We start from the raw sequence: 22,803 nt of genomic DNA, 5'->3' as shown, positions 1-22,803 counted from the left end.
TTCTGTCATCAAAATCAGTACAAAGGCATTGTACTGATCTTGTTCCAGGTGAGGCATTCCCCAGCCTCGCCCCCAGCGCGTCAACCCCGCCGGACGAAGCACTGCCCCCCGTCGGATGAAGCACCGCCCCCAACCCATCCCCAAGCTAGTGGAAGGGAGGAGCCTCCCTATCCCTCACTTGCTCCTCACTGCTGAGGCGCTCCGTCCATGGCAGGTTACACAGTGGGGAGGATTTCCCTTCTGTGCAACCTGATGCCGATCTGAATGAAGAAAAAGCTGTCAGCTTCAGACATCTTCCTACATAATTCTAGGTGTGTCCTCCCGTTACCCTAAGGAGAACTATGGGGAAAAACACTGACCCCATAGTTCTCCTTTAATTATATTCATCATCTCTGTAAGGATGAAGTGAATCCGTGGCTCAGAGAATTAATATTCATCGTATTTTCTGACTTCCTCATTTTGCCTCCGGCGAGTTAATGAAAACTTGAAGCCATGTAATATTTAGGTTGGAAGCACCTTGCAGCAGGTGACATAATAGTCCTCGCTTCTTTCTGTCAAAGCTGTCATCCGTGGCACCGTTAATTAACATTATTCTAAAATAAAATTACGCTTCTAAAAATGGACACCCCTTAGGCTGCACCAGACTTTTTTTTCCCGTATATTTATCCGAATCCCATTCATTTAGTCTCTGCCAGAGGATTATTAGAATGGGAATAGATTGCGTTACACACACCCGGCTCGTTCCATGCTGTTTTCAAAAAGCGCCAAAGCTGCCATATTGTAATGTGTCTCTAGTTACTTTAATGCAGCTATAATGAGGCATAAGGGCCCGTTCACACTTGTGCATTGTGGTGACGCTCTGTGTGTTGATGCGCCTTATCACAGTGCACCTGCTCTATGTGCGGTAAATAGAATCCCATTATTAAAAAAGGGACATGTACGTTTTTGTCATCTATTGTGGTGCTTTGGCAGGCTTTAGGTCAGTGATTTTGATTTTTTGGGGGGACCAGAGGATGAGCATGACAGCAGGAAATCTATTAGGACCAAAGGATTAGCATGAACTTGCATGTTAACTAGACTGGGCTTGTTATGGCATTGGGTCTTTAAAGCTGAACTCCAGATGAATGCAGCTCTGTATTCAGTACATCGATAAAGAGAACTATGGGGTAACCTTTTTATCCCATAGTTCTCTTTAGGGTCACAGGAGGACATATACTAACCTCCTCCCGTGACCCAAAGCTCAGTATATAGCAGGCTATTGCCCACTATATACTGAGAGTGCCGCAGCTGGGACAGATCCCGACAATACTGTCAAGATCCACCCAGCTGCGTGAGTGACAGCGGGCTCTGCCACTCTAGAGGCATCTGTGCCGCTCCTTCCTAGTCCTTTCCTCCAGTCAGCGCTGGAGGATCAGAGAGGGGAGGGCGGAATCCCTGTGGGGAGCGGTGACTGACAGTCACCACTCTCTGCAGGAAAATGATGGGGAAGTGAGCGAGCGACGGTATGTGTTTGTTCACTTTCCTGATCAGTAGAGCCGACCTGTGACAGCTTCATTGTCACACGTCGGCTCTAACTCTGAGGTTGAGTGTAAATCTCTCAGCTCATAGTTCTCCTTTACCTAAACGCAGTGTACATTCCTGAATTTGACTTGGTATCGGCCTCTTGCAGTCCTTGTAGAGCAGCATTCAGAATGGGAAAGGGAGATGCAGCACAGTGAACCAATCAGTTGTGTTGCAGTGCTCATGTGCTGATAGGAGGAGAGAATAAAGTGGCAGAGAGATTAGCTCATCAGTCTGTTGCTTCTCCTTTCACTGTCCAGTCACAGGATGGGGGGGGGGGTGTCAGTAACAGTAACTGTAACCTTAGCAAAGATATGTGAAAATCACAGGCGCCAAAACACAGTAGCTGCTCCTGGTCTTCCAAAGGTATATACAGGAGGGGGGGCAGCTCCTCACAGTCAAGGGAAACCGAAAATCTGATGAGGACAAAGCAAAAGGAGCGCCTTTCATCAGAACCTCTTTCATCAGAATGAGGTTCTGATGAAAAAGGTTTGTCCTGAGAAACGCATCAACTGAAGGAGGGTCAGCGACGCGTGCAGATGGCTTCGGCTTAGTACTAGCACTTCCTTTCCCTCTCCCTATTTTCGTGTATTCATCTTGATGGTGTCCTAAGATTATATTGCTTTCTGCTCGTTTATACAAGCTGGTTTGTAAGTACCTTTTCAGCTGTGTGTTTTATCCTTAATAAATCCATTTTACACTATGAAGGCGCTCCTTTTGCTTTGTCCTCATATCCTTAGCAAGTAGTAAAAGACCTTTAAAACAACCTCACACTCACCTCCCCAGCTGCTTGTACAGTGAAATTATTCATTCTCACAAATCCTCAAAGATCACAACAGTGAAGTTGGGTTTCTAACAGCTTAGAAACACCCGCTGGCTGTTTACATTGGAGAGCTGGCTGCCAAGGATCTGCTCTCACTGAAAAAAAAAGCTTTGAATATGAATTTCTCCACAATGCCTGTAGCTACAGAGCTGACTAAAGGCTTGTGTTAAAGTGCTTGACCTCAATATGTAAACACTTTAGTGTGAAAAGTCTGGGCACAGGTTCAGACTTTTAAAAAAAGTTTTCCTGCCCAACTAAACAGGGCTGCACTGTGTAGCAGAGCTGTGTAAATCTCAGATATGTGTAAATCTCCCGCATATGTATTTTATCTGTGTATTGAACTGTTTGCCTGGAGTTCAGCTTTACGCCCGTGCTGATCGATGACATCTGTGCGTCGACCGGTGATCATGTGCGGGAATAACTCTCCCGTTTCCTCAGAGGAGCGACCGGCGCTCACATCGGAAATCTGTTGACTGAATCAGGACAATTGGTTTTATGAGAATGAACTTTGCAAGCAGCGCAAGACGAGTTTGATGAAAGCTAACGATGGTGACATTTCGGAATCCTTCCCCCGGGGACTATAAAACATAATTAGAATTATGCAAGTCTTACGCATTCCCGTCCGCCGCAGATTCCTTCGCGGCGCAGTGAATGGAGGCTAATTGCTTACATTTTATCAAGTGTTTTACTAGTCGGGATAATTGTTTGCTGTTTGTACTGTATGCTGCTCGCTGCTCTTATATTTGTTGATGCAGCAAGTAAATAGGTCATAATGTGTGTTAAATAATATCTCGCAAGAGCAGTGATGACGTGCAATACTCTAAAGCAGCCAATCAGAAGAAAGCTCTTGTGAGCTTCCCACAATGTGTAGTAGAAGATGCAGCAAGTCAGATAAAGTCCACCTCATTTCCTGGCTGGAGGACATCCTGCATTATCTAGCCCAGGGATAGGCAACCTTGGCCCTCCAGCTGTTGTGGGACTACCAATCCCATGAGGCATTGCAAGACTCTGACAGCCACAGGCATAATTCCCAGAGGAAAATGTATGATGGGATTTGTAGGGCTGCAACAACTAATCGATCAAATCGATTATAATCGATAATGAGAATAGTTGGTGACGATTTCAACTAATCAATTATGAAAATAATCGTTAGCTGCAACTTTAGGGATTTGGAGTTTAACCACAGGTGGGGGGCCAGGGTTGCCTACCCCCTGCTCTAGCCCTTTGGACCATGGAGAAATGGAAGAAGGTGGCCTGATCTGATAAATCACATTTTCTTTTACATCATATTGATGGCTGGCTGTGTCTGTTGCTTATCTGGGGAAGAGATGGCACCAGAATGCACTATGGGAAGAAGGAAAGCCAGTGGAGGGTGTGTGATGGTTTCGGCAATGCTCTGCTGGGAAACCTTGTGTCCTGCTATTCATGTGGATGTTACTTTGACACGTACCACCTACATAAACATTGTTGCTGACCAAGGACCCCCCTTCATGGAAACAGTATTCCCTGATGGCAGTGGCCTCTTTCAGAAGGATAAAAATGGTTTGAGGAACACAACAATGAGTTTGAGGAGTTGACTTGGCCTCCAAATTCTACAGATCTCAATCGTACATCTGTGGGATGTGCCTGGAAAACAAGTCCGATCCTTGGAGGCCTTACCTCACAACTTATAGGACTTAAAGGATCTGCTACTGATGGCTTGGTGCCAGATACCACAGCATACCTTCAGAGGTATAGTGGAGTCCATGCCTCAATGGGTCAGGGCTGTTTTAATCCTTAAGTAATATTAAACTCTCAAACTTTTTTCAATAATGAATCCAGATCAAACAAATATACAATGCCCAGCAAAGTATTTCTTTACATTTTTGCCAAAGCACTTACAGTCATCACTTTTCCGAACTTTTAGCTCCAACTCTCTCAGATCCACTTCCCTAAACATCCCATCCAGTACAAGATCTCAAGGGACAGATCATTCTCCAGCAGCTGTCTAACTACTAGCTTAGAGAAGGGAGCAGGGGAGTGACTTGCCTTGCTGTGCCTGTGTTTATTTGTGGACATACACAGCTTACTAGCACACACAAGGGTGGCTCCATAGGACCCTACAAGGTAAATGAGTCACCCTAAAACAAGATATCAGGACCAGTGCTCAGGGGAGCAGCTGATTCTGCAGGAAGCTAAACATCAAGGAGCAGCATCCATTGTCAGTTAATCAGCGTTTGAAGAAGCTTAAAAACCTTTTAAATGTAATATCACTTTATATGGCTTTGATATGAAGACAGATACATTTTTATCAGCTGACCGGGGTTACGTTTTAAGTCAGCACAGCCAGCACACTTTAAAATGGGCTTCAGTCTCAGATCAATCAAAGTCATAACATTAGTTTTAGCACATTTAAGAAAAACAACAAGCGGCGGAACTTTCGGCGACAGCTGCCAACTTCGTGCCTGGAAGAACATTCATGATTTCCTAATCAGCTTGAAAATAGAAAAGTCTGGGCATATTTTATCAGCAAACATTGAGGAGTGCGTTCCTCGCAGAAACATATGGTCCCCTTCTAATTCAATCAGAGCGCATTTGTATGTAAATCATATGATCTCCTTGCGGAATTTCCCCGGCGTTCTCCGGTGGATCGGTGCTGAATTACACGCCGCGCTGAGATAAATCAACATTTCCCATCCAATTTCATATAATTTCCAATCGCTCTATTGCCCAGCGGAGGTTGTTTTTCGTAAGCTGGCTCCTCCGGGAGGTATGCTTTTCACTTAAAACAGAACTCTGTGTGAAAATGTTAATAACCCTTGCAGTGGTGCCACACCGGCACTCAGTGGCGTCAAAAGGGGGGTGCATGGGGTGCGGCAGAAGTCACCAGCACTCGAAGATATGTGCAAGTGACGTGGTCACTATGTCGCCCAGAAGAAGGGACCCTGCGTGGCCCCGAAACGTTGGCTGTTTGACACATGTGACGATTTAATAAAAAGTGCTTTACTTCTTGCACATATCTTCAAGTGCTGGTGACATCTATTATGGACTGTATCTGACGCGGCGCCATCCGTGTTGTCACTTCAAGCACCAACCTCTCATCCAAGAATCTGTACGCTGTATGGAGTGCAGGTGATTTTGTATTAACCATTGGAGGGGTGACACCAAAATGACTGACAGTCATTTTGTTGTCACCCCCCTCTGAAAAGTCAGGCACTCTGTCACCCCCCTCTGAAAAGTCAGGCACCCCCCTCTGAAAAGTCAGACACCCGGGTGTCACCATTGGAGGGATGACACCAAAATGACTGTAAGTCATTTTGGTGTCACCCCCCCTCTTAAAAGTCGGGCGCTCGGTCATGGACTGATCCATGGAGTCGGCTTGCTTTTAGACCGGTCCCTGGAGCCTCTCTCCCCTTCTGCTGCAGCGGTGTAAGGTCCCTGAGTCATCACGTTCTATTCACAATGCATAGACGTGAGGATGCCGAGGGACATACCATCGCTGCAGCTGAGCAGGAGACAGGCAGGAGCTCTGTCACAGCCGGTCGGCTCGGAGGATTGGGTGAGTATAAAACAAGCAGTTAACCCTTGCAGTGTGGGGGTAGCCCCACTGCAAGGTTTAATCATTTATTTTACCCGGAGTTGTTCTTTAAAGAGAACCAGTCATGGCTGGGTTTAGGCAAGAATCGGGATATTTACAGGGTTATTCACAAAAGGGTGAAGAGTTTGGAGAAGACAGGAGAAGTGAACAATCTAGGTCAACATAGCTGAACTGGAAAGTGAGCTGAATTGGAGAATTTTTCCAAATCGACTATTTTGTTTACTCCTCCTGCCTTCTCCAAACTTATTATAATGGCGGAGCTTCATTATGCAAAAATTAGATTTTGCCCTCTGTTCTAGCTTTACAAAGTTTGAATCTGAAATGCCAAAATGATTTTTTTTTTAGCTTCGGATGGAGTGGAGAGGGATTAGAACACCTGTCAGGTTTTTATTGCAGCCTGTGTCCCTGTTATGGAGATTCACCCTCTCTATTTGTCCTGGTGTAGCCGCAATGCTTGTAGATACAGAGGTGAATGAGCAATGGTTTTACCGCTTGTTAGGATTATGTAAATGCTATGGTGTGCATGATCCGGACACAGGTTCACTTTAAGATTTGATACGCCCCTCCCTCCTTCCAAGCCTTCCTATTGATCAACAGGGTTGTCCATCATTTCAAAGAACCAATAGGGATTCAGGTGGTGCGGCCAACCAAGATTCTAGAGAAAAGTTTGAGATACATGGATAGTTTTGACATTCCGTTCTCACAGAGGCCTATTAGGGATGCACCAAAATGGAATTTTTAGAACGAAACTGAAAATAAGAAATTTGTCATGACGAAACCAAAACTGAAAATAATGGGGGGTTTTTCATTCCTTTTAAATTATTTAGAATTATTTTTAAATTACTTGTTTTGTTTTGTTACTTTACTGTTGGGGGCCCTGTGGAAATATTAGGGGTCTAAACAGACCTCTGATATTCCCCTTTTAAAATAGGAAAAGAGATTGAGAACACAGAGTCCTAAATCTCTTTTTCTGCAGCTCCTTTTCTGAACGAACAGGAAGTTTCAATACTGAGTGTTCCTTTCCATTCATAAACTGTGGAGATATCATCAGTTACTATGTCCACAATAATGAATGAACAGAAAGTGATGTAGAGCACTTCCTATTCATTCATAACTGGGGACACAGTAAGCTTACTATGTGCTCAGTTATTTGCAAACACTCAGCGATCAATAATGATCGCTGAGCGATTGTAAGCCACTCTCCATCCCGACTCCTCCGCCTGTCACAGGAGGACAAGCGGAGTGGTGCAGGAGGAGAGCTCGGGCTCCTGTGACAGCTGACAGCTCACTCCTCCCTGCACCACCTCGCTTGGCCTCCTGAAAGCTTCTCTCCTCCCCACTGGACACCGTTCTGTGCCCCCTCGGTTTTCTTGCTGCCTCCGTGGACACAGGTGGGGGGAGCAGCGAGCATCGAAGGGGACACAGACCGGCGTCCAGCAGGGAGGAGAGAAGCCTAGAGATGCACTGAATTTTCGGCCACATTTTCGTCCGTTATGGTACTTTGCCCAAAGTACCATTTTCGTCCGAGATGTTTCGGTAGCCAAAATGTCACTGCATCCCTAATGCCAATGAAATGTTTCATTATATGCCCAGCCTAAAGTGCACAGGTATGTGACAGATTCACTTTAAAAAAAGTACAAGGCTCTACTTTTGATTTAAAAGAAAGTTAGACAAGAAAGGTGCTCAGTTAATTCCATGCACTGAGGTGCTACTAGAGCAGGGGTGGGCAACTCCGGCCCTCTAGCTGTTGTGGAACTACAAGTCCCATGAGGCATTGCAAGACTGACAACCACAGTCATGACTCCCAGGGGCAAAGGCATGATGGGATTTGTAGTTATGCCGGAGTTACCCACCCCTGTATTAGACAATGTATAAGGCTCCCTGCAAACCCCATTAGCAGTACTGGCGGACCTGCCAGGTATTTTACATCTTCCCCAATCTATACTAAACAAGAACCAACCTGGCTGGCAGTAGGCTCTAATGTGTTATCAAAGGCTTACAGAAGAATCTTCTTTCAGCATATAACATTAGTGATTTCAGGATCTATATTCTCATTTACCTTAAGCATTTCAGGGCCTTGGACTTGCGAGATTAATTAGCGACAGCGTTGTATGGGTTTGAAAGTAATTACCGGAGCCGTGAGATCCCTGTGAAGTGCAGAAGGTAATTATGACATGGTTTATGTGGGAATGAAAAGGTGTCAGAGGTAGACGCTCCATATTATCCTTTAGAACCTTCCGAACTGTTAATTGTATTAAAGGAGTGCGACTTTGGTAAAATAGAGAGAATGCATTGTTCCAGATCCATTGTTCCTCCCTGGAGGATGTATTGTGCGCTTCACTTGTTATGAGAATAGGTAATAATTTAAAAAAAAGGCTCTGATTCCATCTTTGTTATCTCGCTTTATCGAGTGACGGCGTCTTATCACCTTTCTGCGCTGCTGTGTTAATATACTGTATGAGAGCTGTAACACTGCAGAGTTTTATCGGAATGAATAGCAAATGCAAGTCACTGTTAAAATGGTATTAAAGTCAAAAGGTTTTTAAGAGATTTCAAATGCTGATGAAACCACCTACAATGGATGCTGCTCCTTGATGTTTAAAAGTTTTAGTTTCTTGCAGAATCAGCTGGTTTCCTGAGCACTGGTCCTGATATCCTGTTTCAGGGTGACTCCTTTTCCTTGCAGGGTCCTATGGAGCTCCCCTTGTGTGTGCTACTAATCTGTGTGTGTCTCCACAAACACACAGAGGGTTATTCACTAATGAGCCAAAGGATCCAGCCGTAGCTTCGGCTGATCCTTTGGCTCGCTTCGGTCGCCTCTGCCCTTCAGTTCAGTCGAACCGAAAAGCTGCTGTACGGCTATTCACAAAACCCCGTACAGTTCTTCAGTTCACTACATAGATATAGTTATCTATATCACTCACTACATTGATATACAGTAGTTCTCTACATTGATATAGTTATCAATATATAGTTATAGTAACACTATAACATGTTACAAAAACAACAAAGAATCTATGCATACAAACATTTTCTGTCCAAACAATCGTGAAAGAGAAGGCCGCAGTGGACAGGCAAAGGTAGTCCCATGAGGATTGTTATTAATTCAGGTCATGGCAAAACGAATATTAATTAGTCACTAAAGATGAGCGAATTTCTAAAACATTTGATCAATTTATTAATCCATTTTATTTAATTGATGGGTTTTGAAATTTTTGTAAATTCTAAATTTCTGAACCAATCAATTTAATCCAAACCAGGATTCAAATGAGTGTGTATTACAGAGCAGCAAATAATGCAAAATAGTACAGAATGGTTTGAGAAACCTGTCTGATGAGATGATGGGGCCAGAAAAACAATTTGTGATACTTCCTACTAGTAATACTAAAGCTGGCCGTACACTAGACACTAGATTCCTGATGAACGTTTGTGCGAAAGACCTTCCTTTACCACCCGATAATGTCATCAGACACATCAACTTTCTAATGTGTTGAAATTTCATTTGATTTCAACGTTCGATTTTGGAATGAAAGAAGTATCCCGAATGAAAACCACATTCGCTGTTAGAATTTCATTCTTTCGAGAAAAAAATTCCATCCTGCTCATTCAATTTTTTTTTCACTGTGGTCAAAAGCGATCATCAGCTAATAGAAAGTCAAAGGAACCTTCTTTCATATGAAATGCCTGTGAAGGTTCTCATTCATTCATTCATCCAGGTCATGGTATATCTATAAAAAAAAAAATGAAGGCACCTGGACTTGCTGTATTTTTCTTGAAGAAGTGACGCTAGTCATCCAACCAGCTTTCTCAATTTCATTCAATTCTGAATTGAGAAAGCTAGATGGATGACCAGCAAAATGTCTTCAAGAAAAACACAGCAAGTCCAGTTGCCTTGATTTGTTTTTTACCAATATTGTGCGTGAAAGTTCTTTCAAAAATCTAGGCAGTGTTTGGCCAGCTGTAGATAAAAGGGTGGGACCTGGTGGCACTAGAAGTCAAGCTCAGGGTGTTCAGGTAACAGCAGAAGCAGTAAAAGGCAGAAATAGAGGAGGACCTTTGCTCCCTTTTTCCCAGAAATATTTCAGAACTGCCAAATATAATACTAAAATTTGAATTCAACTCATGACATGAGTATTCATCAAACTCAACTTGAATATCTCATCATCTGAATTCCGGGATTCATTCTATTAGTTACATTCAACAGGACTTGACAAGATATTTCACTGCCTATCCAAGTGGCTTCCTCAGTTCAAGTAAGTGCCAAGAACATACTGCAGGATTTACAGTATGGCCACACAGGCAACTCAGTCAGCTTCATACAATCCCAGTGTTGGGAATTGTCTAAGAATACATGAAACCATGGTAATTGTATTAAGGTTTAAATCTGACCACTAAATCTGTGGTCACGTATTGTGTGGGGTTCTCATCTCTTCTAGACTAGAGAGTGGGAGGGTCCTTCTTTGGATGCCCACGTCACTACGTGCTGACATGGACACCATCTATTGGGTCCATCCATGGCATCCTCACAGGGTCATGAAGACTCTGACAGAGGCGTTAGAATTGTGCCCACAAGACTAGTCCATGATGGGCCCGGATTGCAGTGGTGAATGTCCGGATGGAAGATACACTGGAGAAGGCAACATGACAGTGGATTCAAGAAAGCTAAAAATGGAATAAGGAGCAAAAAAAATTGGGAATGGGTTGGATTGAGATGCATGTAAGGAACAGCGGAGCTGCCAATTATGCCCAGGGACAGCCTTTAAAGTGACCGAGTGACCCATGTGGCTACAAAAGCTGGGGTATGCTGTTGACATTAGAACAGAGGAAGCCACTGGATAAGTAGTGAAATCTCTCCTCTTCAACATTACAGAATAAGCTCAGCTAAAGGTAACTTGCTAGTACCAGCTACAGACAAAGATACAAATATGACAAACATCTAGAGATGTTGTACTTACTGTTGTGGCACAATAGATGTCTTTCCACACTGTGGCCTCTCTGGAAAGGTCTGACTCTTCAAATAAATTATCCAAGATGACCTCCCCAATCATGTCATGTCTAGAGAATCGGTCAAAGTCATACACACTGAAATGCAGTTTCCTATTGTTTAGCAGGTCGTAGGCCACCGGAAACTGGAAAGTCTCATCAAAGTTGGGGTTCAAGGTTTTCCTGTGAACCCTCGTCTGAAACTTCTTCTTCCTGTCAGGGAGGAGATAGATCTTCACATACGGGTCGGAGGTGCCACACAAGTCCTTGGCCGGCAATTCCAGGGCTTTCACGATTTTCACAACAAGAAGTTCATTCTCGTAGTCATACTGCAAGGTGAAGTTGAGCTTTCCGCACGTTTTAACGTCCTCTTTCTTATTGTCTTCTGAGTCAACGGATTTCTGTTTGTAGAGTTCAGGTTTGATCCGGCCGATGCTGGTTGTAGTCTCGCCTCTTTGTAAAGGTTCCACGCCCATGCTGAAGTCCACGCTAGACACCTGCATCTGCCGTGGCAAATGTCTCCGGAAGGAATTGTGCCTGTAAGAGAACCAAATGAGTGGGATGGATGAGATTTGCTTGTGTTAGAAATGTGTTATGCCCTCTGAATTGTAAACTACATCCAAAGCTAATATTTGAGTTTTATGGGGTTCCTGGCACAGCTTTTGACTAGTGTGGATTCTGGGTTTAAGACATCACTGCCACTGCCAGGATTCCTAGTTTATCCTACTTGCTGGGACCACTAGAGAGATACATTTTCCTAAAGGATTTACGATGAGTAATTAAAAATCCTGTCAAATGATCTGTGAATTGGTGGCATGGCTAAGCTGGGCCAAATTCAAAAAGGAACATGAGTCTGCGGGGGGAAGAACCCCATGATTCAAGTAAGTGGGAGGAGGGGGGGGGTCCTCCGCTTACTTGAATCGTTGGGTTCTTCTCCCCGCAGACTCATGTTCCTTTTTGAATTTGAAACGGCTTAGCAATGCCACCAATTCACAGATCCTTTGACAGGATTTTTAATGACTCATCGTTTGCGATCTGACCATGTTTCATATTACACCCTGAATATGGATAGCTTTTAAAGTAGATGTAAACCCTAGACAATTACAATTGACATTAAGTTTGCTAAAGTGCTGATTGCCATTGTTTGCTTTTGCTTATTTTTATTATACTTTGCTGCATGTCAGTTCTGCTGATCTTCTTCAGCTTCTTTTAAGTTACTTCCTGTCTACATGCATTCCTGCAATAGCCGCATGGCATTTCTCAAGGTCGGGTTTCCTGTTGGTGACAACAGTGCCAATGTATGTTGAAATGTCAACTTGTAGACTTCTTTGGAAACCCGTGTGGCAAAGCGGCAATGCAGGAGCACAGGGAGACAGGGACAAAGCGTTGCCACCCTTTAACCGGAAGTGCCTGAACAGGGATTTTTTAAGGAAAGCTGCTGATTTAAAGATACAGAATGACTATTAAAAATACATTAACGTGTTAAAGCTTATATATGGGATTTCAAGTACTTGGCTCCATGGCCATTTTAGATATTTTAACCAACTCTTACATTTCTCCCACTGATCATCCTTCACTGACATCAGACAAAAACAGAGAAACATTCTGGAAATGGAAAGTTAAAGATGATTAATTAGAGACACAGCGTAGCTCTTTTCTCATTTTTCTGTCTCATTTTCCAGTTTACCTCCCATGAACCGCATCCTGCTCCTTCAACGAACATGTCATCCTTTGTTTAACGATAGCCAGTTAGAACCATTCATAATGAGGAATGCATAAACCTATTATATATCAAATAATATTCCGATGCTTATATATATGTTGACGTGACACTTTTCACAGATTCAATTAATTTTGTTCTTTTGTCTGCCATAATTTGCATACTGAAATTGTCTTTCTGTTGCATAAATTTCCTAACATTGTTATCACACTCTCGGAACTCATAGAGCTTCAGAGTAATTACTTTTCATAAACGTTTTGTGTCTGTTAGCAGCTTGCCAGCACCTTATACCCCCACCACCGCCAACACCACCACCACCACCATCCATCCCCCAACTGTGCAGATATGGAAACCAGTCAAGAAGACACAATGATACCTGCAATGATAGTTTACTGGTTTATCGCTGTGCTACGACAACTGTCATCCAATTAGGGTACCAATGAAGAGAGTAGTCATCAGTGGAGGGATGTGATGCGTACTATCCTTCAATTATCTTAATATGGGAAAAACAGAAATGGGAACACTCCTACTGAGAAACCTAAGAAAAATAATTCGTACAAATAATCTTTATCACAAAAAAAAACAAAAAAAACTGTCAACCGGAAAAATACTTTTTCTGTTGTCTGGAATTCTGGAAACTTTCCATCAGCTTTTTCCTACACTTTTTGACTAATTTACTGGTCTACAGTGACTGAATGGACAAGCATTTGGTTAGATTGATATAAACCAACCAGTGACACAGGCGGGTACCAAGGAGCAGAGGAGAGATGAGTGGAGTGATTGTGTGGAATTTGTGAGACTGCTTTCGCCACAGTGCCATTGAAAAAAACAAAAAAGTTATTATGGAGACTGATGACATGGTGACCGATGGTCAATAAGCAAAGCCAATCCAAATGTTAGCCCAAAAGTAGAACTGAAGCCAAAACGTTTTTTTTCGTTTTGGATAGACTATGGAAGGGTATAACCCAGGTCAGCTTTTTTTTTTTTTTTTTGCCATCTGTGTCCCATTGGGGAGATTGCTCATCACTTCCGTTCCAATAGCCACAACATTAAGTGAGAGGAAATCCCTCCAAAGAGAGGGAAATCCCCGGTGGTCAGTTGGGTCACCAGAACTAGGGTCACCATTGGAAGATTTCCCTTCTATTCCTGTGCCAAAAATGTTAGATTTTATTTCATTTTCAGTGATAACGGTCACCAGGACAAACAGAGGGGGTGAACGGGCACACAGACAGCAATATAAAAAGTCCACTTCCACATTTGCAGCCAAACCTTGATAACACATATTTTATAATCGTTACATATTCCCATTCACATAGCATAAGCAAAATATTTCAAACAAATGCTTCTTGTGGTTTAAATTGCTTTTACTTGGGTTAGAGTTTCTTAGCTTCTTAAGGGTTAAACTCTCTACTTGGTTTCTCCTTCTTTGTAATGTGCGGAAGGGCTGTGAGGGGTTTGTTAACCCTATCTGTACTGTGATAGATCATTTCATTATAGTAACCCTATCTGTACTGTGACAGATCATTTCATTATGGTATTTGAAGTAGATTTGAACAATGCCTGTCCTAACAAAGGGTTAGAGGATTAGAACCCTGTGAAGGTGCACAGATAAACCTGGATAAGGAACGACATATTTTTTTTTCATTTATTTTTTTTACTATGCTGTGTGAATGGGAACACATAGCAAACATATGGAGGGGTTTTCTCAAATTTGACTGCAAAAGTGAAAATACACTTTAAATAAACCCTCAAAAAAATAATAGCACGCTCTAAAGAAAAAAAAGTATTACTTTTTTGTAAGGATGCACCGATACCGATACTGGTACTCATACTCGTGAAAATGCCCAGATACTTAAAGCCAATACCGGGCCTTTAAATTTTAAAATTACTTCGGCTGCCATAAGGTCCCGCACTTGCCGGTGACCTTGCGGCAGTCTGCTGGGGACCTCTCAGCGGCTGTTTACCGAGCCGGTCCAGCTGCATATCTCCTGATCCTCCTTCCCACTGTCTGTCCGCACCTGTGCAGCCATGGGGAGACCCGCAGATGCCCGCACAGCACTGGGGAGACCCACTGCCGCACCTGCCCGAACATCCCTGGTGAGACCCGCAGGCAGCCCTGGTGAGACCATGCTCAGCCCTGGTGAGACTGCACACAGCCCTGGTCAGACACCGCACAGCCCTATTGAGACCCCACACAGCCTCCTGAGTCCAGGCATAGCCCTGGTAAGCAACACAGAGTGTATAGCTTAATGTTATTCTGCATTGCTATAGAATGCATTACTTAAATTTGTAGTCCTCTATAGCTGGTGGCATTAATCTGCATTGCTGTATTATGTATTGGTGAGATTGGTAGTCGTTTATAACTAGTGGTATTCTGCATTGCTGTATAATGGATTACTGAGATTTGTAGTCCTCTCTAGCTGGTGGCATTATTCTGCATTGCTGTATAATGTATTGCTGGGATTTGTAGTCATCTATCGCTGGTGGCATTATTCTGTATTGCTGTATAATCTATTGCTGGGATTTGTAGTACTCTATAGCTGGTGGTATTCTGCATTGCTTTATAATGTATTGCTGGGATTGGTGGTCCTTCTACAGCTTGGAGTGAGTGGCAGAACTACCAGGGGTGCAGCATTTGCCACTGTGGCTGTGCCCTGGCACTCCACCACTGTCCTAAAATCATTAGTCTGTATTGTTTTAGAAAAACTATTATATGACACTTAAAAAAAAGGTATCGGTAATTGGTATTGGTAAGTACTTGAGGAAAATTATCGGTACTCGTACACGGTCTTGAAAAAATGGTATCGTGCATCCCTACATTTTTGTTTTTTTCTCAAACTATTTTTGCCAAAGTAGATCCATAAGCAGAATTGACAATTTATCAAAATGTTATCCACAGAGAAATTGTTAAATCAATTTAGCTGAAATAATATTGCCACTTTTGGAATCCACCTTTAAATATGTCCCCAGAAAAAAACTCCTAGAAAAACTTCAACCAATTGGGTATAAAACGCAAATTGTTCAGGCACAAGATTATGAATAATTTCTTGCTAAACATTCCAAAGCACAATAACAAAAAGCCACTTAAAACTGGCTAACGCAGCAGAAAATGACATGTTTTGACTACACAGTGAGGAATGACAAAAGACAAGGTTTTTTAATCTCTAGTTCAATTTCTGTAGCAAATCCCTTCATAACTTCCCTCTGTGAAACTCCATGTTGGTTTTTGGAGCCTAAAGTGAACCAGTCACTACTGAGATTATAGAAGAATAATATTATTCAGGCAAAAGGTAAACTTCAAGTGACATTAAACTGCCGACACTGTCCTTCCTTCTGGAGGGTGGCTACTTTTGTTCCCCATGGTCCCTGTGTGTGCTGTAAAATAGTCACCGCTCCAAGTTCACTCGTGTGATGGACTACAATCTCACGTTTAGTTTACTAACTTGTATTGAGATTGTAGTCAATCACAGGAGCTAGCTTGGAGTGGTGGCTACTTTACAACACACTCAGGGGCCATGGGGAACAAAAGTAGCCACCCTCCATATATGCAATGAAAGGGTAATCATTTTTTTTTATTATTTATTTATTTATTGATCAAGCTATACTGGTGCTTTAATCTGAGCTAGGAAAAAATTAGATTACTGTGTTTCCTGATTCCAACCTCCACGTACGGAAGTTTTCACCAAGAGAAAGGCTGCACAGGAAAAAATGTCTGCCCGGAGACAGAATAGATTAATGTACGTTTTATGCTATGCAGGAAATCCTGCAACTGTACTAAAGTAAGGGAGTTCAATCAATGTGCAAGTTACCACCTTGCTGCTGGGTGTACGCATAAATTCAACAGCATGGCGGGCAACCTTTAACATTGAGCTGAAGCATATACGCGTACATCCAACTCTGCTTTTCTGTACCGAGGACACTCACTCACCATCCCAGCACTGTGATCTAGGATGGGCTCCTTACCATGTGATCACTGTAAAAGCCAATCAAATGATTGAGAAGTCCACCTGTAACTCTGGGTGTCCAAAACCCCTTTTAAGGGCCGGTAGAAGTGAAAGACGGGTCAACGTTTTTTAGTTTGTGAAAGGATATGGTAGGGTTGGAATGCCTTCCAGGTTTCTATTGCTATCTGTGTCTTCGTTGTTGACCTTTGTATCTTGAAGACAATTGTCACTGGGAGTGAAAGCGAGGGGAAAAAAGGTAATGTAGTTCAAGATTCCCACAGCACCGTGCATCATGCTGAGGAACATTATACTACAGATTGCGGACAAGAAGGGGCTAATAAAATGGCCGCCTTATCTCCAGATACTGGAGGTTGATCACTGTCCTTGCTATCAAAGACTGGGTTACTGAACTATGCCTTTTCATGTGCATGGAAAACTTAACTGGCCACTTATATGACACTCAGGACAAGTACTTTGCCCTGTAGAACCCCTGGGTCCTTTTCATCGATCCCTTTCATCTAGTCAGGCTTGAGTGGACCCAAATTGTTGGATCGGAGTCTGATGTCTATTAGCCAATGGTGTGGAGTTCCATGTGCCTACCCTATTTACTCTTTGTTTTGACCCCATTTCCCCTATTGTCTTCTCTCTCTCTTGGTACTGTTTCCTCCTCTACGTTCTCATAGGTGCGGTTAGGTGGTCGATACTTCCTGTGGCCCCACATATTGATTTGGATCTACAACTTTTTACTGTGGTCAAGATATACACTGTAGCATGTTTGAAAAAAACAGTGCTGTGATGATCTACCTACGGTACCCCTACGGTACTGTACTTTTTTTTTATGTAAAACTCAATAAACCTTTATTCTTTCCAAAAAATAATAAAAGGGCCACCAATTGGATAGATCTATGACTAAAAGAACATTTGATGTTTTTATAGACCTACAATGGAATAAACAAGCTGTATGTGACCAGACATCAGTATTTTACTCCAGGATTTCTCTCTAGAAAAATACCTTTGCTGTATAGTTTAGCCATACACATTTTTCAAGGCATTCCCTGTATTATCATCAACACAAATACAATTACTCTAAATGCACACATATGTTTTCATTTCTGCCACAGCAGCGTGTGAGTCATCGTGGACCTTTTACAGCATTTGTGTCATTGTCCTCTTTAGTGCTCTCTGCAGGTTGACACATGCTGCTGATGCCCTTATAAAATAATGTAATTCTTCTGTGTTGATGAAGATGGCATTAATGATGATGGGGATCGAGAGACTGCCAAGTGTTCCTTTTCATAAAATCTTTGTCAGCCATTCATGTTCACAAAACACAGAAGAAATACACTGTGTTCCAATAAATAGAACAGATGCTACAGTATAACTGGTCCAGTACAAGTCATACTGCCTTGTAAATAGCAATGTATCAGAGCGAATACAAAGCCAAGCAGGCTGAGAAAGTGGTTACAAAATAACTCAGTAGATATATAGGTGACTAAATGTCCCTACTACCTCTGGGTCTAAAATAAGGTACACAATGAAAACAGGAAGCTTTTATTATAAAATGTAATTAGCATGTTAATAGGGGCAGGGGGAGGGAAGATTAAACATCAGCTGTATAGTATATGTACAGTATGTACAGGCAAGTAATGTATGTGTATGTATAGGCAAAACTTTTCTTTAAGAAGGAATAGAACCCCTGAGGGGCTTTTATTGCTTTCTTTGGTGCTGCATGGTAGATGCATCCTCCGTATTTGTCCTGGCAAGCACTGTCACATAGGCAGAAAGGGAATGAGGGAGGGGAAATGTGTCACTAGAACAGAAAGTGAGGAGAAAAATTCCAATAAGAAGAGAATTCACCTCACTTCCTAGGGATTTCCACTAACTTCCTGTTTCATCAATAGGGCAGGAAGTGAAGGGTAATCTCCCCAATGGGACATGTATAGCAGAAAATAAATTGCTAGAGGTTATAACCCTTCCCTACCTCATTGAAAACTAAAAACATGGTATTGGCTATACATACACAAAGTTTGGATTTACAGATTTACACTCAAGTGCTGTGTACTATGTCACTGCTGCATGAATGCACCAAATAATAAATAAACTACATTTTCTTACCGTGAAGAGGATGTTGGCTCTGTGGTTTGACGCTGCATTCGTGCGTGCTTCATCAGATGTTCCTTCAAGGCATTTTGGACCTCGGCCGGAATATCGGGTGAAGTGTGACTGATTTTCATGGCCGCCTCTTGTATCTTCACCGAATGCTTGCCATTCTGCTTAATTTCCTTCTTCTCATCGGTTTCCATCATCTCAGGTGGGGCGCTGGGGATGCAGGGAGGGACAGCCTGCACGGTGCAAGTGAGCGGTTTACTACGCCAACAAGGCCAGCACAGCTTCCAGAAGACGAAGAGGGAGACCACCAAGAGAGCTAACCCGCAGAAACTCACCACCACGGCAAGGAGGCTGACCGATATATCTGTCAAGAGAGAAATACGGAAATGGTTCCATCATCTTGATAAAGTCTGCAATTGGCGCTGTTATTATGGAAGTCTATGAAATGCCATGGGGCACTCTCCCCCTTCTTTGCATGAGGAGTGCAGTGTACAAGAGTGACCAACCAAATCTTTTTGGTTTTCTTTACTTAGAGGGGTGTGTTTTTTTTATGGAATTGTATTTAGGGCAGTATATTTATTTTTATATTCTTGTAATTTTTCTTCTCTTTTTGGTGTTCAATCCTTACATGTATACTGTCACTTTAATGTTTTATTCTACTTAGTTTTGTCTGTCTGTATTTTTACGGTGGAAACAAAATAAATAATGAGGCTAATGTGGGGCCATTTTTGCATGAAAACAAGTCCAGGATTCTTAAAAGGAACTTCCAAAACCCGCTAGGTCCCCCGGTAGAGAAGCGTGAAGATATTAAAGTAGTATTAAATCCTCATTTTTTTTAATTAATTAATCCGGATCAAACAAGTATTCATTGCCCAGCAATGCAGTTCTTTACATTTTTGCTCACTCTTACAGTCATCATGTTTCCAAACAGCTCCAAATCTCTCAGTTTAGCTTCCCTGAACTTCCTGTCAAGTACAAGTACAGAGGGAGGGTCACACAAGGGACAGAGCAGTCTCCAGCAACTATCTACTAGCTTGGAAAAGGGAGGAAGGAGGAGCAGAGAGCTAGGGACTGGTTTGTCTTGCTGTGTCTGTGTGTTTGTGGAGACTGCTTACTAGCACACACAAGGGTGGCTCCATTCTCCTGAAAGGGAAAGGAGCCACCCTAAAACAGGATACCAGATTATTCTGCAGGACTTTAAAAGTTTTAAACATCCAGGAGCAGCATCCATTGTAAGTGATTTCATCAGCATTTGAAATACCTTCAAAACAGGTTGACGTTAATATCACCCTAACCTTTCGGGCAGCACACGTATTGAAATGCTGCTGCTTCTCTGCTCCCCAGCTGCTACAAGTATTTTACACTTCCCGGTATGTAGCATACTTGCTCTGCTGCCATCCGCTGTGGCTCCTCCTACTGAAATTTTACCAAATATCCCTGAACCTAGTATAATCTGGTATGCTGGCATATAAGGGAACCTGTTCCTTTATTCTGCATGGGCAAAGTACACTTAAAAAAACAACTAATTGAAGGTTATTGAAAGAATGTAGACATATGATCAAACTATTGATAAAATTGATAAAATTGTATTACAACATAATTTAACTAAAAATGTTTGACCGCAAGTGCATGGTAGCAGAGATACAATTTATGCATAGTGCTATATTATAAGCATTTCCTGTGACATTTTGATATATTAGCATAATTGGGTAGTATCCATTATTGTCTTTCAGCTGATAGATTTATGTCCCACCTGTTTTGTATAAGCAGAAATACAAGACCAGCTTGTACCTATTACACATGATGACTTTTTCACAACCGTTGCTAAAAGTCATTCCCAGCTTTACCAATTCCATCTTCTAATTATTGCCTATTTTCCCTTCACTTAGTTTTGCTGACCTTTTCTGCTGTCATCAAACAATCTAATTAGGCTCTGTGTTGCATCCTGTGAAATACATCAAATTTTTATGTATGAAGCAAGAAGCTCAGAAACCAGAAATATGTAATAAGAAACACAAAAAAGGTTTTATAGCTCAGTGCGACATACAAATATCTATAAACCAGTTGCATGCGACCCTTCACCATTTATGATGCATCCCTCAGGGTCTTTGAAGATAAAAAATACTCTTTAGACTGGGTTCTAGTAGCTAAATTGCATTCACAATATCTTAACTTCTTTTTCATGCCGTCTATTCCTTTTCACGCTTTGTTTTTTATAATGCTCAGAGAAATATCAGCGGTAATTTTTTAAGGTGGCTGTAGGGAGCACAAATGTGGAATCATTGATTTGAAAAGGAGCAGTGATCTCTAGTGATGTCTTATAATGGGTCTCCAGTCTACGACTCTCTTGAAGCATGTTTATAATCTCCAACAACAGCTATATACTGTTTGCAATCTCTGAATTGGTGTTGACGCTGTCCTTCCTTCTGGAGGGGGCCTATTTTTGTTCTCCATGATCCCTGTGTGTGTGTGTTGTAAATTAGCCACCGCTGCAAGCCCACTCCTGTGATGGACTACAATCTCATGTTTAGTTTACTAATTTGCATTGAGATTGTAGTCCATCACAGGAGTGGGCTTGCAGCGGTGGCTAATTTACAACACACACACACAGGGATCATGGAGAACAAAAATAGGCCCCCTCCAGAAGGAAGGACAGCGTCAACACCAATTCAGAGATGGTCTGAGGATCTACAACTGAGTGATACACAAATAGGGTACATCTGTGTTAATAGAATTTTGTTACTTGAATGTATTTTTAAGATTTAGCTCCTGAGATTAGTGTCACTTTAAGCACCAGTCAGTGATTTTGCCTAGCCTGAAATTATTATGGCAGCATTTCCTCGGTCTCTACTATGGCAGAGATCAGACTGCAACATTGTAACTTTGTTGCAAATAACAAGGTGAGAGAGAGAGAGAAGGTGCAGAAGGGGCTAGTCTGGGTCTGACATTTCTGAACACTGCATAGGCACAAGGCAGTGGCGTCACAAGGGGGGTGCAGGGTGTGCGGCCCGCACCCGGGTGACACCATTGGAGGGGTGACACCAAAATGACTTGCAGTCATTTTGGTTTCACCCCCCTCTGAAAAGTCGGGCGCTCGGTCATGGACCGAACACCCGACAGTATCAGGAGAGAGGAGGGGACCCGGCGGCATACCTTATCCCGGCGGGTGGCTGTCTCCTCCTCTCTATCTGCCGGCGTCCATCACCAAGATGGCCGCCGGCAAGTATCATAATATTGCCGCGCGTGCACGATGATGTCATCACGCGTGCGCGATGACGTAATCGCGCGCATGCGCGGTGACGTCTTGGCGGGGTGACACTCGGACACCGCTCCGGGTGTTACCCAGCCTCGGGACGCCCCTGGCACAAGGATTTACATTAATGTGTCATATCACTCCAAGAATGGGATGGTGACCCAGAATGATGCCTGAACCAGGATGGCTCCATCCTTCTGGAGAGAAAAGCAGATGAAGACATTGTCAGGGGAAGTAATATGATCTCTGTAAGAGGTAATAAATACACATGTAAGCTGCAGATAAATTTGGTTCGGTCCGGATATTTTGTTATTTCGAGCTTCGGATCCGAAATTCAATTTGATTTGGGTTTCGGATTTGGACGAAATCCGAATTTTCATTAGTTTGGGATGAGTTTACGAATATTTGTTGCGAATACCATAGAAAACCATTCACAGATATTAATACTAAAGCTGAAGCTCCTAAACCCGAATTGCATTCGGCATCCGAATTTCTGAATTGCATTCAGGAGCTCCCGAATGCCATTCGGGTCTGGGAGCCATATACATATATTACCAAAGCTGAGGCTCCCAGACCCAAATGGCATTCAGGAGCTCCCGAATGCAGTACGAAAATTCGGATTCTAGGAGCCTCAGCTTTAGTATTATATGTATATACTGTATATGGCTCCCATGTTGCCTAAATGAAAATTCATGTTCAGACCCATTCGGATGCATTAAACTGAAAAACACATTTGATTGGCCAGAAAAGTCACATGTCCGATTCAGTTTCGTTTTTGAACGAAATTCGGACATGTGACTTCGGATTTGGACACATTCGGATGCATTCGTATTC

At 42.6% G+C, this 22,803-nt stretch overlaps 1 protein-coding gene across 1 annotated transcript in view; it reads right to left on the bottom strand.

The window, feature by feature from the left end:
- The window catches only part of SYT10 (synaptotagmin 10), a 45,525-nt gene that overhangs the window by 9,460 nt on the left and 13,262 nt on the right, over positions 1-22,803 (bottom strand). Inside the window, exons 2-3 of the mRNA XM_018576450.1 lie at positions 18,723-19,080; positions 10,916-11,480 (exon numbers count right to left, since the gene is read on the bottom strand). Of these exons, the coding sequence (XP_018431952.1) occupies positions 10,916-11,480; positions 18,723-19,080 (923 nt within the window). The remainder of the gene's footprint in view (positions 1-10,915; positions 11,481-18,722; positions 19,081-22,803) is intronic.

Source organism: Nanorana parkeri, unplaced genomic scaffold, assembly GCF_000935625.1.
Source record: "Nanorana parkeri isolate BGI_ZX_2015 unplaced genomic scaffold, ASM93562v1 scaffold67, whole genome shotgun sequence".
NCBI classification, from domain to species: Eukaryota; Metazoa; Chordata; class Amphibia; order Anura; family Dicroglossidae; genus Nanorana; species Nanorana parkeri.
Note: the sequence above shows the minus strand (reverse complement) of the source record. Positions and strands in the feature narration are given on the sequence as shown.